The 14,481-nt window shown below is 42.6% G+C and overlaps 1 protein-coding gene across 3 annotated transcripts in view; it reads left to right on the top strand.

The window, feature by feature from the left end:
* The window catches only part of MMAA (metabolism of cobalamin associated A), a 22,431-nt gene extending 18,435 nt beyond the window's left edge, over window positions 1-3,996 (top strand). For all 3 annotated transcript variants that reach the window (XM_024736188.1, XM_024736189.1, XM_024736190.1), the window contains 2 exons: window positions 1,093-1,242; window positions 2,274-3,996. In XM_024736188.1, the coding sequence (XP_024591956.1) occupies window positions 1,093-1,242; window positions 2,274-2,564 (441 nt within the window). In that variant the 3' untranslated portion in view covers window positions 2,565-3,996. The remainder of the gene's footprint in view (window positions 1-1,092; window positions 1,243-2,273) is intronic.
* The last annotated feature ends 10,485 nt before the right edge of the window (window positions 3,997-14,481 follow it).

The following is a 14,481-nucleotide window of genomic DNA, read 5'->3' as shown; positions in this document are numbered from 1 at the left end:
TTTTTTTTTTTTTTTTTTTTTTTATTTATTTATTTATTCATTTTTGGCTGCGTTGGGTCTTCGTTGCCGCACACGGGCTTTCTCTAGTCGTGACGAGCGGGGGCTACTCTTCATGGTGGTGCGCGGGCTTCTCATTGCGGTGGCTTCTCTTGTTGCTGAGCACAGGCTCTAGGCTTCGGTAGTTGTGACACACAGGCTCTAGAGTGCAGGCTCAGTAGTTGTGGTGCACGGGCTTAGTGGCTCCGCGGCATGAGGGGCCTTCCCAGACCAGGGCTTGAACCCGTGTCGCCTGCATTGGCAGGCAGATTCTCAACCACCGTGCCACCAGGGAAGCCCCCAAATTCTATATTACACAACACCTCCCCTTCAGTTGAAAAATTCTGAAACACTAGTGACATCAGACTCTGGATGCTGCAGTTTAGAAACATTAACTATTAGAATTTAACCACTGAAAGTTACGTTTTAAAATATTTGAAGAGAAATTTTAATCTTAGATAGCAGAATCTTCATTTTCCAAATAAGGTTTGGCCTTAGGATTTTTCTAGTGTTTTCACGCAACATAATTTAAATCAAGAGATTGAGGCGTTTTTAGCCATCAGGTTATTTTTTTCCTCAAATGCAAATCAAAAAAAAATGCTACATACATTTAAGGAAAACTTCAAAGACTCTTTCTGGAAATGAACATGTTAGTGACATAGGTGTTTTCTTTTTTAAGCACCTGAATGATGGATGGTTTTGCATCCTGCAGGGTTAGCTCCCGAGAAGTGGAATCTGTCATGAGGCAGTGTGAACTGTCTCCTGCCATTCAATCATATTGTGTCTGGATGATATATTTACTCTAATTCTGAATGTATTTCAGCGTGTTAGTCTCCAAATTTGAAAGAGATATTACAGATGACTTCCGTAATCCCAAGAGTCAGTGCTTTTGAGTGATTTCTGTCAATAATTGTGATTCCTAGGACCCAGGGCTTGGGAGGGTGCAGAGAAAAAGTTAGAGCATATGACTCTCAAAACCTTAGCAGTAACTGGTGTCCCATTTTTGATGGCATGAAATGTTTCAGATGAATCACTTTCTCTTCTTTTTCTCACCAGGGTATTAAAAGAGGTATAATTGAGATGGCAGATCTGGTGGCTATAACCAAATCTGATGGAGACTTGGTCGTGCCAGCTCGAAGGATACAAGCAGAGTATGTGAGCGCGCTGAAGTTACTCCGCAGGCGTTCAGGAGTCTGGAGACCAAAGGTCAGCCTGCATTCTGTTCTACAGTTTTCACCCTGAGTGGACTTTGCCCGTTAGAAGAGAGGATGTGAGTCCCAAGCTAGACATAGAATCAATCCTTGCTTGTAGGTGAGATTATAATTTTTTAAATTATGGCAAAGCCACAGAGTGTGTAGTTATGATTTTAAGTATAATCCTTCAACCACTAGATGCCAAAAACTAGATGTGAGGCGATAAATTTGATTGTTTAATGCTTGGCTCGAGCCATTCGGATGTGATGACAAATCCATCCTGCAAGGAACCATCCTGAAGATGATGGCACAATTAATGACTTGACTATCTAGGTTAGGGTTTGAGTAGGAGAGAACAGGCTTTTGATGTGGTAACTTTCCTTCCCATTATGGTTGTCGGGTGATGTTTTCGATAAGGAAAAAACAAACAAACCCGTAGTAAGTGATGCAGTAATACTGATGCGGACATTTTATCTGTAGCAGGGCCCTGTGTTATTAAAGAGTAACCTATAATCACTATAACGAGAACAACGATGACACTTCTTGCTGTCGGCTCCCGGCACGTTGTCTGTGCTGCGTCTGGAGCTGTCTAGTCCATGCAGATACCCATGCTCATAGCACCTGCTGAACCAGGCAATTTGACGGAGGGAACGGCGCTATTCTCTCAGCTCGGTTTCATTTTCTGGCTCTCAGGCCTCAGGGAAACCTACGTAGCGTTGCCCTTCTCATCCTAGTGACCATTTCCCAGTTCATCCCTGTGGTCTCTGAAGACCATTCGAGCAATCCCCAGTCAAAATAGACCTCTGAGCTAAAAGATACGACCTTGGATCAGTGTCTTATTTCTGCTTCGCACTTAGTAACCTTAGTAAGTTACCTTAGTATATTTCTCAGCGTGTCTACTTTGACACGATGATAAAATGTCTCATTTTTGTCACCTACCTATTGCCATAGACTGTAAGACTTAATTGGCAAATGCCAGAGTCCCCATGACAATGTTTCCTATCGTTTTAAGTAAAATAGTTCTGGTTCTTCCCTTTTCAACAGGTAATTCGTATTTCTGCCAGAAGCGGAGAGGGGATCACTGAAATGTGGGACACAATGAAAGAATTCCAGGATGTGATGCTTGCCAGTGGGGAGCTGACTGCCAAGAGACAGAAGCAGCAGAAAGTTTGGATGTGGAACCTCATTCAGGAAAATGTGGTAGAACATTTCAGGACCCACCCCACAGTCCGGGAACAGATTCCTCTTCTGGAAAAAAGGGTTCTCAGTGGGGCCCTGTCCCCAGGACTAGCAGCAGACCTGTTGTTGAAAGCTTTTAAAAGCAGAGACCAATGAAATACATCCTATCCAATAACTTTATATATCTTTTCATACATATAAAGTTATTGGATAGGATGCACTTCATTTTAATAAAGTATTTTAATTTTAAAAGTCACTTGCATGCTTATATTTTCAGTAATTCTCTGGTGGTGCCCTCGGCCTCCTTATCTGTGAACTGCGCCTGGAAAGTGGAAGAGCGTTAGATACGGATGGCAAAGGTCAGGCAGTCAGTAGCATTTGTAAGGTAACTGCTGTACGTTACTCAGCTCCATTTCTTTCTGTTCTTATACACGGTGGCCTGTAGGATGGTGTCTTCTCATCAGTCACGAGCAGAGAAAGCTGAGGAGGACAGAAAAAGATCATGTACCTTAAAACGCTTTCTTTGATCCTCTATTCTCTGAGTTTCCAGAGAAAATGTAAGCAAGAGTGACCACATTTTTGAAGTCTTACTTGAGGCTAGAATAATACACAGTGGGTTTCTAAGAGCTGAAAATCGTGATCGACATTTAGTATGCCAGACTACCTAGGAATTTCTGAAATGGCCATGTACACGAGTAACAAAACAGTTGGAATGTGTAGGGATGTGAACACAGTTTTACAGTCTGTCGTCTCGACTTGCGGACTCCCCACGGTAGGTAGGAGAGCCCAAAGGGAACTGGGGAAATCAGCCACAAATAAGGTGGGTTGTAATCAAAGGTTTTTGCTTCTCTTCCTTCTTGGCCATTTGACTTCATATTAGCATCTTAAAAATCTACTTTATTCTTGATGGTGAGGAACAAGTTTTGTCCTCTGGAGGAAGCATTGGCACAGTGATTGAGGGCTTGGGTTCTGGCATTGGGACTGGTGGGTTTAAACTTTAAACCCAGACCAAGTACTTATTGGCTGTGTGAGTTTGGACAAATAACCTACCTTTCTCAGTTTGAGTTTCCTCCCTGGTAAAATGGAATTGACATATTAACTTTAGAGGGTTGATGAGGATAAATGAGATAACTCAGGAAAATCGTTTTGCTGTCACGATGGTACGTGGAAAATACTGAGAGTCCTCTTGCCATTATTATTATTATGTTAAAGTTATGAGTATGTGAAGCTGTACAGACCTTATAAAAGGTTCAGTTTTCTCCCATGATCTTATTACTACCATCGTGCTCTTGTGATATTTTATGATCGTCTTTAAAGCACCCATTCTAGTTAATTCTTTGAGTATATTTTACACTATTTGATGGTAGTTATAACTGTGTACATTTGAATAAAATTATTTCTAACCATAAAATTTCTCCATTGCACAAAATGTCATTCTAGAACTTTCAAACATATTCTATTCTGAGAATATTTGACACAGTATGTCAGCTTTCATTGTGACTTACCCTCCTATCTAGAATCGAATTTCTTGATTATTATTTTAGCAAGCATTCCTTTACGTTTTTTTTTTTTTTTAAAGGTTTGTGTTATTGGCATACCTACCTCATATTTGAGGATTAGGAGAAACTTGGAAAGGTCATCCAGTCAATCCATCTAATTTCAGAAAGGACCACTATTAAGCCACCCTCTCAGATGAAAAACTGTTTGTAGAATCAGAGAAGGAATTCCATAACTTCCCTTAGTAAGCCGTTACAGGGAATGACAAACCTGTCATTTGTGGTTCAATGGAAGCCACAGCGGGGCACACGCACACTGTATTACAAACAAGGCAGAGAAAGGGTGGCATTTGTTAGCCCTAAATTTTTCTATGCATTTCATCTCAGTTTGAACTGCTTTTAAGTGTTATAAATATAGTCATAAAAAGCATTAGAAAACCTCCCTTGTGTTTCTTATGTTGTTGTACCATTGGCTATGATATAGAGACCAATTTCCAAGGTATTATTTACCTTTATTTCTGTTATTTGCTACACTGGAAGCTGTATAATACAGTAAAATATTTGTGGCCTTAAAAAAAAATTAACGCTCCCTTTTATTAAGCTAAAAAATGCCATCGCTCCTTCCCACCTGTAATTCTACCGTGCTGGACCCCTGACCTGGTCAAAAGCACAGGTTTAGATACCCACAGAGTCAAATCACTAACCAGCCATATGATTGGGGGGACAGGTTATTTCTCCTCTGTATGCACCAGTTTTCTCATCTGTAAAATTAGGGTAAGAATAGCTGCTTTACAGAGTTGTTGAAATAATTAAATGAGATACTGTATTTAAATTGCTTGGCACTCAGTAATTGGTAGGTGTTGTTAGAAATGTTACAGTAGGCACTCTTTGTTTTACAAAACAGATTCTCGTCATTTAATTTTAGTTTGGCCAGACCACTTAATCTCCCTGTGCCTCAGTTTCCTTATTATTAAAGGGGTTGACAATGGTGTTCACCCAGAGTTCTTGAAATGACTAGGTTAGTTAATACACAGAGAGTACCTGAACGTAGTAAGTGCTAAATAAATATTTAACGATGGAGAGTTACTACCTCTTAGAGTTGTTGTAAGGATTAAATGCGTTCATCTTCCTCTGTCTTAAAAGGGTAATTCTTTTCTGAAAATAAACCTGACTTCACTTTTGTCAAAAGCATAATTACCATTAATTCCCGTAGGTGGGTAAAAATGTGCTGTGTTCCAAACTGAGCTCCAAAATTGACAGACATTTTGCTAAAACAATACCAAATTTCAATAAAATGACTGCACTTTCTTGTACAGGTAAAGCCGCAGTTAACAGTAGCTATCACAGTGCAACCTAGCAGGGAATTTTGTCTCTTCATAATCACCAGGATGGCTATTACCTCTTTCCCTAAGCTCTTGTGGCTATTACCCAGTATACACTGAAGACAAAAGCTCATGAACAACACACATGTGATCCTCAGTGTTTATGTTATTAAGTCTTTAATGCAGGAAGAAAACAAAACAGGAAGAATCAGTGACAACAGTTCTAACATTGCACTCATCCAGTAGATTGCCATCATAGAAGTCACGATGCTACTGCCAAGAACTGGTAAACTGCAAGGGCTTCGAGAAGAGAAGCAACGCCTGTGGTCTATACATCCATGCAGATGGTGGAGCTCAGCTGCTCCTGGAGCAATCCACGTGGGGCTTCGCAAGCACAAATGCTTCCTAAGGCAAACTTTATGACGCTCCTCATAAAGTCCAGTTCTCCTCACCTAAGGGGTACATCTTGGGGTGCCACTGTTACTCATGTAGTATGCTAGAAAACTCACTAAATGTCAGCATCATTATTCAGGGAAGACTTGGAAAATGATGAGCAAGTCGAAATTTTCCTTGAAAAAGAAACTTCAGAATGAGACTCTAGACTATTTGGTTTTCTTTCCTTCGTTGTAGTATTTTGGTTACTTGGTTACTAAATTTATGAACTTTTAAAACCCACGCAACATGAATTTGTAATTCCTGCCCCGTGAGGTTTATGTAAGTACACTTTTTGGTCATTAGTGGTATGTTTGATAACAGAATATTAGAATGGCACAAAAGCTGTTTTACAATATTGGATGCTTTTACCTGAAAATTGATGCATAGAGGTTCCCTGGGGGCAGATAATTTTGCTGAGCCCCCTCAGCTTCTCGACAGAACGAGGTGAGGGCACATCTAAGTCGGTAAACTATTCTACTCTCAGCAAGTCTAAATGCTTAATCAGTTAATGTTGCTTTTAACCAACACAGAGGCAATCATGCAACCTCGTCCTCAAAGCTCTGTACCGTCCACCTGGCTGATCTGAGGTGTGGTTAGAATTCTACAAAGGGATATCTTAGGATGATATCTTAAAGCCAGTTATTGGGCCCATGTTTTGGTGCCAAATCTTGTTACATATGGAACCTAACTATTCAAGGATCAACACTGTCTTCTTATGAATAGAGTCACTTTTACACCCAAATTTTGCTGACTCAGGATTCCGTCACATCAGGCAGGACCACAGACCCCTCAAGTATTTTTGGAAGTTCTAGGGATTCCTCACTGATTCACCAACAAGCTTAACTCTTGGGTGCAGCTTACTCCCTGCAGGCTTCTGTTGGGCTCCACTGTTGTAGCTGCCGCTGTTCCTGTAGGAGAACGCTGCCCTGCTTAGATGGTCCCAAACTGTGAAACTCCTAAGTTGCCGAAATAGTGCTGTGTTCACAGAGCACAGGATCCCTGCCTCTCCTCTCACAGGGGCTGGTCCATAGGGCTGGGGTCGGGACCCACTACCACAGCATCTCTCATTGAGCTCAGCTCTCCTGTCTCTTCCCCCAGCATACAAGCCCACAATCTCTGCAGAAAACTTCCCCCACACAAGCCCCCTTTTCAAAATGTCTGTCAACCCCTGCAAAGATGCCTGGGTAGTTGGCAGTCTCTCCTTGTCTGGCAGTGTCGTCTTCAGTTGAGTCGTGATCTCCCAACTTCACATATATGATTGCTAATATTCTATCAACAACCCCTTAAAGGTATTATGACTCCCATTTTACAGGAAAAGGAATTGAGCAATCGGAATATTAAGAAATTTGTCTAAATTCACTGAGCCTAAATGTGATACATTAGATTTTAAAAAAATACTATTTTCCAGTTGCTCAGAGTACTTTATGAACCTTATTTCATACTTTCCATAAGATAGCTCAGGTATTATCTTTATTTATGGACGCCTCTGTGGTATAGAATGGGTAAGGGATTTGTACCTAATTCAGATGGTAAGACTCTGCTCAGTATGTTACCTTTAAGGCCTTTCTTCTCTGTAACCTCACATATCTTAGATTTTGCTCTTTTGGAGAATGGTGCCTCAAGGTATTTCTTTTCCAGTAGACTTTTCTGCTTATGGTTGAAGATAATATTTTAGACATTACAAAACAAAACTTAACGTCAGCTCTGTATTAGCCAGGACTCTTGTCCAGAAATGACAGAAACCTACTAGCTTGGGCAAAAAGAGGAATTTATTGGCTCATCTAATCATTCAGGGAGAAGCATAGGGGTGCAGCAAGCTTCAGGGCCGCAAACAAAGCTAGGATTCTCCATCTCTTCCTCTCTGTGTTTTGACGTCATTCTCCACGTAGCTGGAGAACTAGCAACCAGCGGCACTCAGGTCCAGGGGAAGGGCTTCCCCTGTCTCCAGAGATCCAGCTCTGAGAGTCTCGGGGAAACACTCAGACTGGCCTGCCCGACAAGTCATAGGTCTGTCTCCGTGGCCAGTGGTGTGGGGTGTTATGGTGTTATGACTGACTGGAAACTTCTGGAGTCAGGGGAAGACCCATTCTCCAAGATAAGTGAGTTGTTAGTCACAGAATAAAGTAGAATGCCAGGCAGACAAAACAAATGTCTGCTAAACATGCTTTAATCTGTTTTGGAATAAAGTGAGATATAAATAAATGAGTGTTATTGATGTATCATTGTAAAGTGTGATCTTCATGTAAAGGTTTAATTACTTAATTATTAATATACCACCAGAACACACAAGTGAAGTTCATATAGCCAGCTGTCACTTATCTTCAAACTTATGTGAGTACTCTAACACTCTTATTTATTGAAAATATCTTTCCCTAATCCAGTTTTCCAAATATTTCCCCTAGGTTATTTTTACCCTTCCTTATAGTGAAGATGCATCTGAAAACAGGAAGAGATCAGTAGCCTAAACAGGAGTGGTTAAACAAAGTACGGTATTGTTTAGGTATTATTTCCCTTTTATGTCTAGCTGATTAACAGGATATTTTAGAGTTATTTTAACCTAACCACCCCCTTTATACAGAAAAAGAAGAGGAAGGAGGGAGAGAGAGAGGGGGTAAGAGGAGGAGGAGGGGCTGTGACAGAGGTCTTTTTATTTTTATTTTTTGCGGTACGCGGGCCTCACTGTCGTGGCCTCTCGCGTTGCGGAGCACAGGCTCCGGACGCGCAGGCTCAGCGGCCATGGCTCACGGGCCCAGCTGCTCCGCGGCATGTGGGATCTTCCTGGACCGGGGCACGAACCCGCGTCCCCTGCATCGGCAGGTGGACTCTCAACCACTGCGCCACCAGGGGAGCCCAACAGAGGTCTTTTGATTGCATGGTTGACCTACTCAAGAGAAGACAGACTTATTTGAAATGTAGAGGTCTCCTGAAAATCCAAAGACAGGAGTCAAACTTCAGCCTTCAAGAATGGAGGCAATAAAGACTCTGATTTTAAACTCTGACATGTAAAGAACTCAGGAATCTCTACTCCCATCCTTCCAACTTAGAAAAAGCCAGCCAAATTGAGAGTCAGTGACTTTTCTTGGACCCGTAGAGAAACCACAACCCCAAAATCTGGACAGACACGTGCATCCAGAGTCAGTCGAGATCTGCTGCCTGGGGCAGAGACCTTTGGGGCCGTAAACTGGTAGGGACACTAAAGTGGTTATTTTGTAGAACTACTGAAGTCTGAGTGTGAACTAATAGGAGAGTGAGAAACTCCTGAGGGCCACGGTCTTACGGGAGCCCCCCACTTGCGTGGGCTTTTACTTCCAGAAACCGTGTTGTCACGAAGCGAAGATGCGAGAAAAACCCCTCATGACCCCCGCAGGAGCCGGTGAAGAGTAAGCATGTGTAAAACTCCAGAGCCTTCTCCGTAAGACCTACTCTGCAGGAAAAAGGACGTTGCTAGCGCCTTATCCCAGCTGGGGCAACGGCATTCCTCCCACCTCCAACCCGCCTAGTGCTTTTTTTCTCACCTAAAGTGGGGAGGGGGACATCGTCAACAGGGGTCGGGGTTTTAAGGAAATATTGAACAGATTGGAAACTCTGTAGCCAGTGAATGGAATAAGAAGTAGGGGTGGGAGAAGCTACACTGCTGGAGAAAGGCTTGTAAAGATCAAAGCCCAGGGATGCAGGACCACTTAACAGACTGACATTTAATCAGAAGATTATAAAATTCTCCTTCCCCAGCACGGGACCAGCACACGAACAGGGCTCCAATATAATGACAAGATTACAGTTGAAAGAGTCGCAAGACACAGACTCTCTGAGGAGGGAAGCCCAAAGTCAAGGCGGGGAGACAAAAGCAGGGATGCTAGAGGGATTTGAAGCCTCTGGCACTTCCAGCAACCATTACATGTACCCCAACCCTTAGATTAGCATACACCCTCCCGCTAAAGGCCTATTTACCTCAGTTCCTGCTACTTGATACGTCATGTCTGGATTTCGGCCAAAAATTACAAGGGAGGCCAAAAGGCAAGACAAAAAATTGTCTTTTTTGTTTTTAATGATGTCTTATTTTATTTTTTAAATTTTCTTTTATTTATTTATGTTTTGTCTGTGCCATGTGGGCATGTGGGATCTTAGTTCCCTGACCAAGGATCGAACCCAGTCCCCCTGCATTGGGAGCACAGAGTCTTACCCACTGCTCCACCAGGGAAGTCCCGAAAAAAACATACTCTTAATCATCAGAACCAGAGTCAGAGATACACAGATGTTGGAATGGTCAAACAAGGAATTTAAAATAACTGTGATTAATATATTAAAGGCCCTAAAGAAAAAAATAGATGACAGGCAAGGACAGACGGGTGATGTCAGTGGAGAGATGGAAACTCTGAAAGAATCTAGCAGAGAATTTTGCTAGAAATCAAAACACTGTAACAGACACGAAGAGTGCATTCAATGGGCTCATCTATAGATTTGACACAGCCAAGAAAAAGGATCAGTGAGCTTGGAAATAGGCCATTAGACACTTCACAAACTGAAATTCAAGATAAAGAATGAAGAAATGAAACAGAACATCCAAGGACTGTGGACCAATTTCAAAAGATGAAACATACAAGTCATCGGAATACCAGAAGAAGAGAGAGAAGAATTATTTCAAGTAATAATGCCTGAGGGCTATCCAAAATTAATGACAAAAGCCAAACCACAGATCTGGGAAGCTTAGACAACACCAAAGAGGAGAAATACCAAAAGCAAAAAGAAAAACCCACACGTTGCCGTATCATATTCAAACTGCAGAAAACCAAAGAGAAAAAGAATGGAGGCAACTCTCACATATGAACCAGGAAATTTCAGTCATGACAGTTCTGCTTTTCTCTGCACCATTCTAGACTTTATGATTGTTTTCCATGAAGACCATCAAGGGCCTTTCTAGCTCTAGTTTTATCTCATTATTTTACAGCTCTAGTTCTTCTTTTAACACTTCCTAGTTTCTTGTTTCCCAATTTCAAATTCTTGACAGAATTATGATTGGCCTGTTCATCTTTTGGAGGCAGTAGAAGTCACTGAAGGAAGTCTCTGGGGGGGGTTTCCCAGAATCAGTTGCTCACCTCAATCTGTGTTTCAGAGGGTGGAATAACGTATAAACGTGGTTCCTTCTTACTCAGCAAGGACAGTTTGTAAGGCACTGTGTCTTGGTGCTTGTGGGTGGGGTAGGCAATGATGTATACTTCCACTGTAGAACAAATTACTAGGTGGATAAAGGAGTTTCAGAGGGGTGAGGTGCTTTGCTGAATCAGCCAGTATGACTCAAGACTCAAACCTACCTCTTACTAACTCTTTACTCAGTGATCTATTACATGGATTAGAAACAAGCGATTAAGAAAAATATATTGCCTATTGACCATAATCTTTTAAATTATTCCTGCTCTTCCTTAGAACGTTATCAGTCTTTTTAATTCTAGAAATGTCATTATTTACTAACCATCTGCTGCAATACTACATCTTTATTTAGGATAAACATCTAAGAAGTCACACCACCTCTTTTTAAGACCAGTGCTGTTACCGGTTCCAGAAATTTTCTTGCCACTAGCTCCAGTCACTTGGGGCCCTTGGCATAATAGAGGACACAGACACCATTTTACTCAGTGACTCTCAGAACATTTTATTGCCCCTGTGGTATCTATCATACACCCTCATTGTTGTTATGATTTGAATCGTGTCCTCCTAAAAAGGTATTAACCCCCAGCATCTCAGAATGTGATCTTATTTGGAAATAAGATTGTTGCAGACGTGATTAGCCAAGAGGAGGTCCTGTTGGAGGCGGATGGGCCCCAATCCAATGTGACTGGTGTCCTCCTAGGAAGACAGTCACGTGGGGGCAGAGACAACACAGGGCGAATGCTGTGTGACGAGAAAGGCAGAGACTGGAGAGACGCAGCTGCGAGCCAAAGGATGCCGGAGATCCCCGGGAAGCCACCGGAAGCTAGAAGAGGCAAGGAAGGATCCTCCTATGTGTTCCAGAAGCAGAAGGAGCCTGAGTCCTGCTGACACCTTGATTTCAGACTCAGCCTCCAGACCTGAGACATTACATTTCTGTTGTGTTAAGCCACCGAGTTTGTGGTACTTTATTAAGGCAGCCCCAGCAAACTGATATAATCGTCAACTGCTGTCCGAGCCTAACACAAAGAGGGAAAGTTCTGCAAAGCTTTTACTGCACTCCCCCTCCACCTCAGCTAAGAATATAGTCTTCACCTTCCAATTCTGCCTTCCCTCAGTACAATGAAAATGCATAAAAGGAAAGGAACACAAAAGATTCCTAGTGTTTCTCTTGTCAAGATACCTTGCTTCGGTTTACGTTCCACAGTTTCTACCATATCTTGGCATTGAACTCGGTATCCAGCTTTGACTATCCCAAAGGACCTAGAGTGTACAAGTCTGTGAGGCGGGCTTCCTGTAAGAGGGAGCGGGGATATTCCAGAGGCATCCTGAAACACTTAGCCATGAGGAACGGTAAAGCAATCGTGAAATGTCTGGCTGCTCCAGGGTATTCTGCCTGGAGGAGAGAACGTGTGAAACCCCCCAGGAAGTGTGGGAGGTCTGGAGTATATAAAAGCGTTGTGCCCTTATAAACTCACTCTGGTTCTGTTCAAATTTTTATCATGTGCGTTAAGCTTCTAGCATCATGCCCTATCATATGGTATTTGCAATATGAATTTTTAGCTCAAAATAATTTCACCTGAATAATCTGCTGAAAAATTGTACTGGGTATTTGCATCTCAGAACAACAACAAAAGTTAGTTCACTGTATGTGGTTTGCGTACTTCCCAATATTTATGAAGTGTGCCCAATTAAACTTGTATGCTGTTTATGCTGCCTTTTTACACAGTTCTCTACTTAAATAGCTCTTGATTAGTGAACGAATCCTAATCAGGGTGGCAGGAAAAATGCCATCGGTATATCATACATCATTGTATTTGTAGGAAGTAGGCTAATATGGCCCAAAATAACAAGTGCTGTTGTTCAGTGGCCCAGAGTAGATGCACAATAAACATTTATTGAATGAATGGATGAGTGAACAGATTCTGAGCAAAGCTCATACATTGCCACAGGGACAAAGAGATGTAGCTACATATTGAACAGTCCTTACAAAGAATGGCACATGAAAGGGCATGAATACATTAAATTAATCCAATTCTCCGGAGCACCGTAAAATTGCATTTATTGGGATACCTACAATTTTGTAAGACAAAATGTGGTTGAATGTCTCTTAGCTCAAGGCGTAACCCCGGAAATGCAGAAACAGGCCTATAAATGCCTGTGCATGTTATAACTGTGCCGCCGTTCAGATTAAGTGTCCAGAGGAGGTGGGGTGGAGTACTAACCTTGATCATTCTAGGGCTAGGGTAGCCTTTTCCCAGGTCTTGTGCACATTCATTCCTGTTCATCCCTAAACCTGTGGACCCCAAATCAGCATGTGGTGTGATTCAGTAACAGAAAAAAGGAAGTAGAACTTAGATTCCTATTTGACTTAGCCAACAACACAGGCAAATAAACCCCCCTTGGAGACCAGAGAGAGAATGAAGGGTCTGTCAGTTAAATCCTAGGATTTCTCTTCTGGTCTTTGCTCACCGAAAAAACATGCATTAACTGACCATTTTAGCAACTTTGTTTCATGCCTTCCACCCACTCCCGCCATGACCTCCAGGTAGGATTCAACTTGTTTAAAGCTATGAGGAGTTCATCTACCTATTATTTGTCTTCAAGCATTTAGAAACTCTAATCCACTAAGATTAATCTCTTTTGGGGGAATTCCCTGGTGGTCCAGTGGTTAGGACTCTGCACTTTCACTGCTGAGGGCACAGGTTCAATCCCTGGTCAGGGAACTAAGATCCCGTAAGCCGCGCAGCACCACCAAAAATAAAATAAAATAAAATCCAAAAAAAGGGGACTTCCCTGGTGGTGCAGTGGTTAAGAATCCTCCTGCCAATGCAGGGGACACAGGTTTGAGCCCTGGTCCGGGAAGATCCCACATGCCGTGGAGCAACTAAGCCTGTGCGCCACAACTACTGAGCCCACGTGCCACAACTAGTGAAGCCCACGTGCCACAACTACTGAAGCCCACGCACCTAGAGCCCGTGCTCCGCAACAAGAACCACCGCAATGAGAAGCCCGCGCACCGCAATGAAGAGTAGCCCCTGCTCCCTGCAACTACCACCGCAATGAGAAGCCCCTGCACCGCAATGAAGAGTAGCCCCTGCCCCCTGCAACTAGAGAACGTCCGCGCGCAGCAACAAAGACCCAACACAGCCAAAAATAAATAAATTAAAAAAAAAAAAAAGAGATTGATCTCTTTTTAACAGAGAATTTTTTTTAGAATCCCAGTTAGGCACTATGCATGGGTAATAGGCTTCCTAGAATCTCTCTTCTCATCTTGGAAAATTTCGGGGGTTGCAAGGGTTTTGCATATTAATATTTAATTGACAATATTTGCTGTATCATTCTTAAACTTGATCTCAGAATCTTCAAAGTATTAAATGATGTGTGTAACAGGAGGCCCGTATACCTCTTTCCTCATAAACAAGTCTATGGACCTCAGCTTGGGAACACAAAGTAGTTGTTCATTTAGAAAAATAAAAAACTTGGGCTTCCCTGGTGGCGCAGTGGTTGAGAGTCCGCCTGCCGATGCAGGTGACACGGGTTCGTGCCCCAGTCCGGGAAGATCCCACATGCCGCGGAGCGGCTGGGCCCGTGAGCCATGGCCGCTGAGCCTGCGGGTCCGGAGCCTGTGCTCCACAACACAGAAGAGGCCACAACAGCGAGAGGCCCGAGTACCGC

The sequence above is a fragment of the Neophocaena asiaeorientalis genome, unplaced genomic scaffold (assembly GCF_003031525.2).
Source record: "Neophocaena asiaeorientalis asiaeorientalis breed wild unplaced genomic scaffold, Neophocaena_asiaeorientalis_V1.1 scaffold7, whole genome shotgun sequence".
In the NCBI taxonomy this organism is placed as follows: domain Eukaryota; kingdom Metazoa; phylum Chordata; class Mammalia; order Artiodactyla; family Phocoenidae; genus Neophocaena; species Neophocaena asiaeorientalis.
This window is presented reverse-complemented; position numbering and strand designations above follow the sequence as displayed.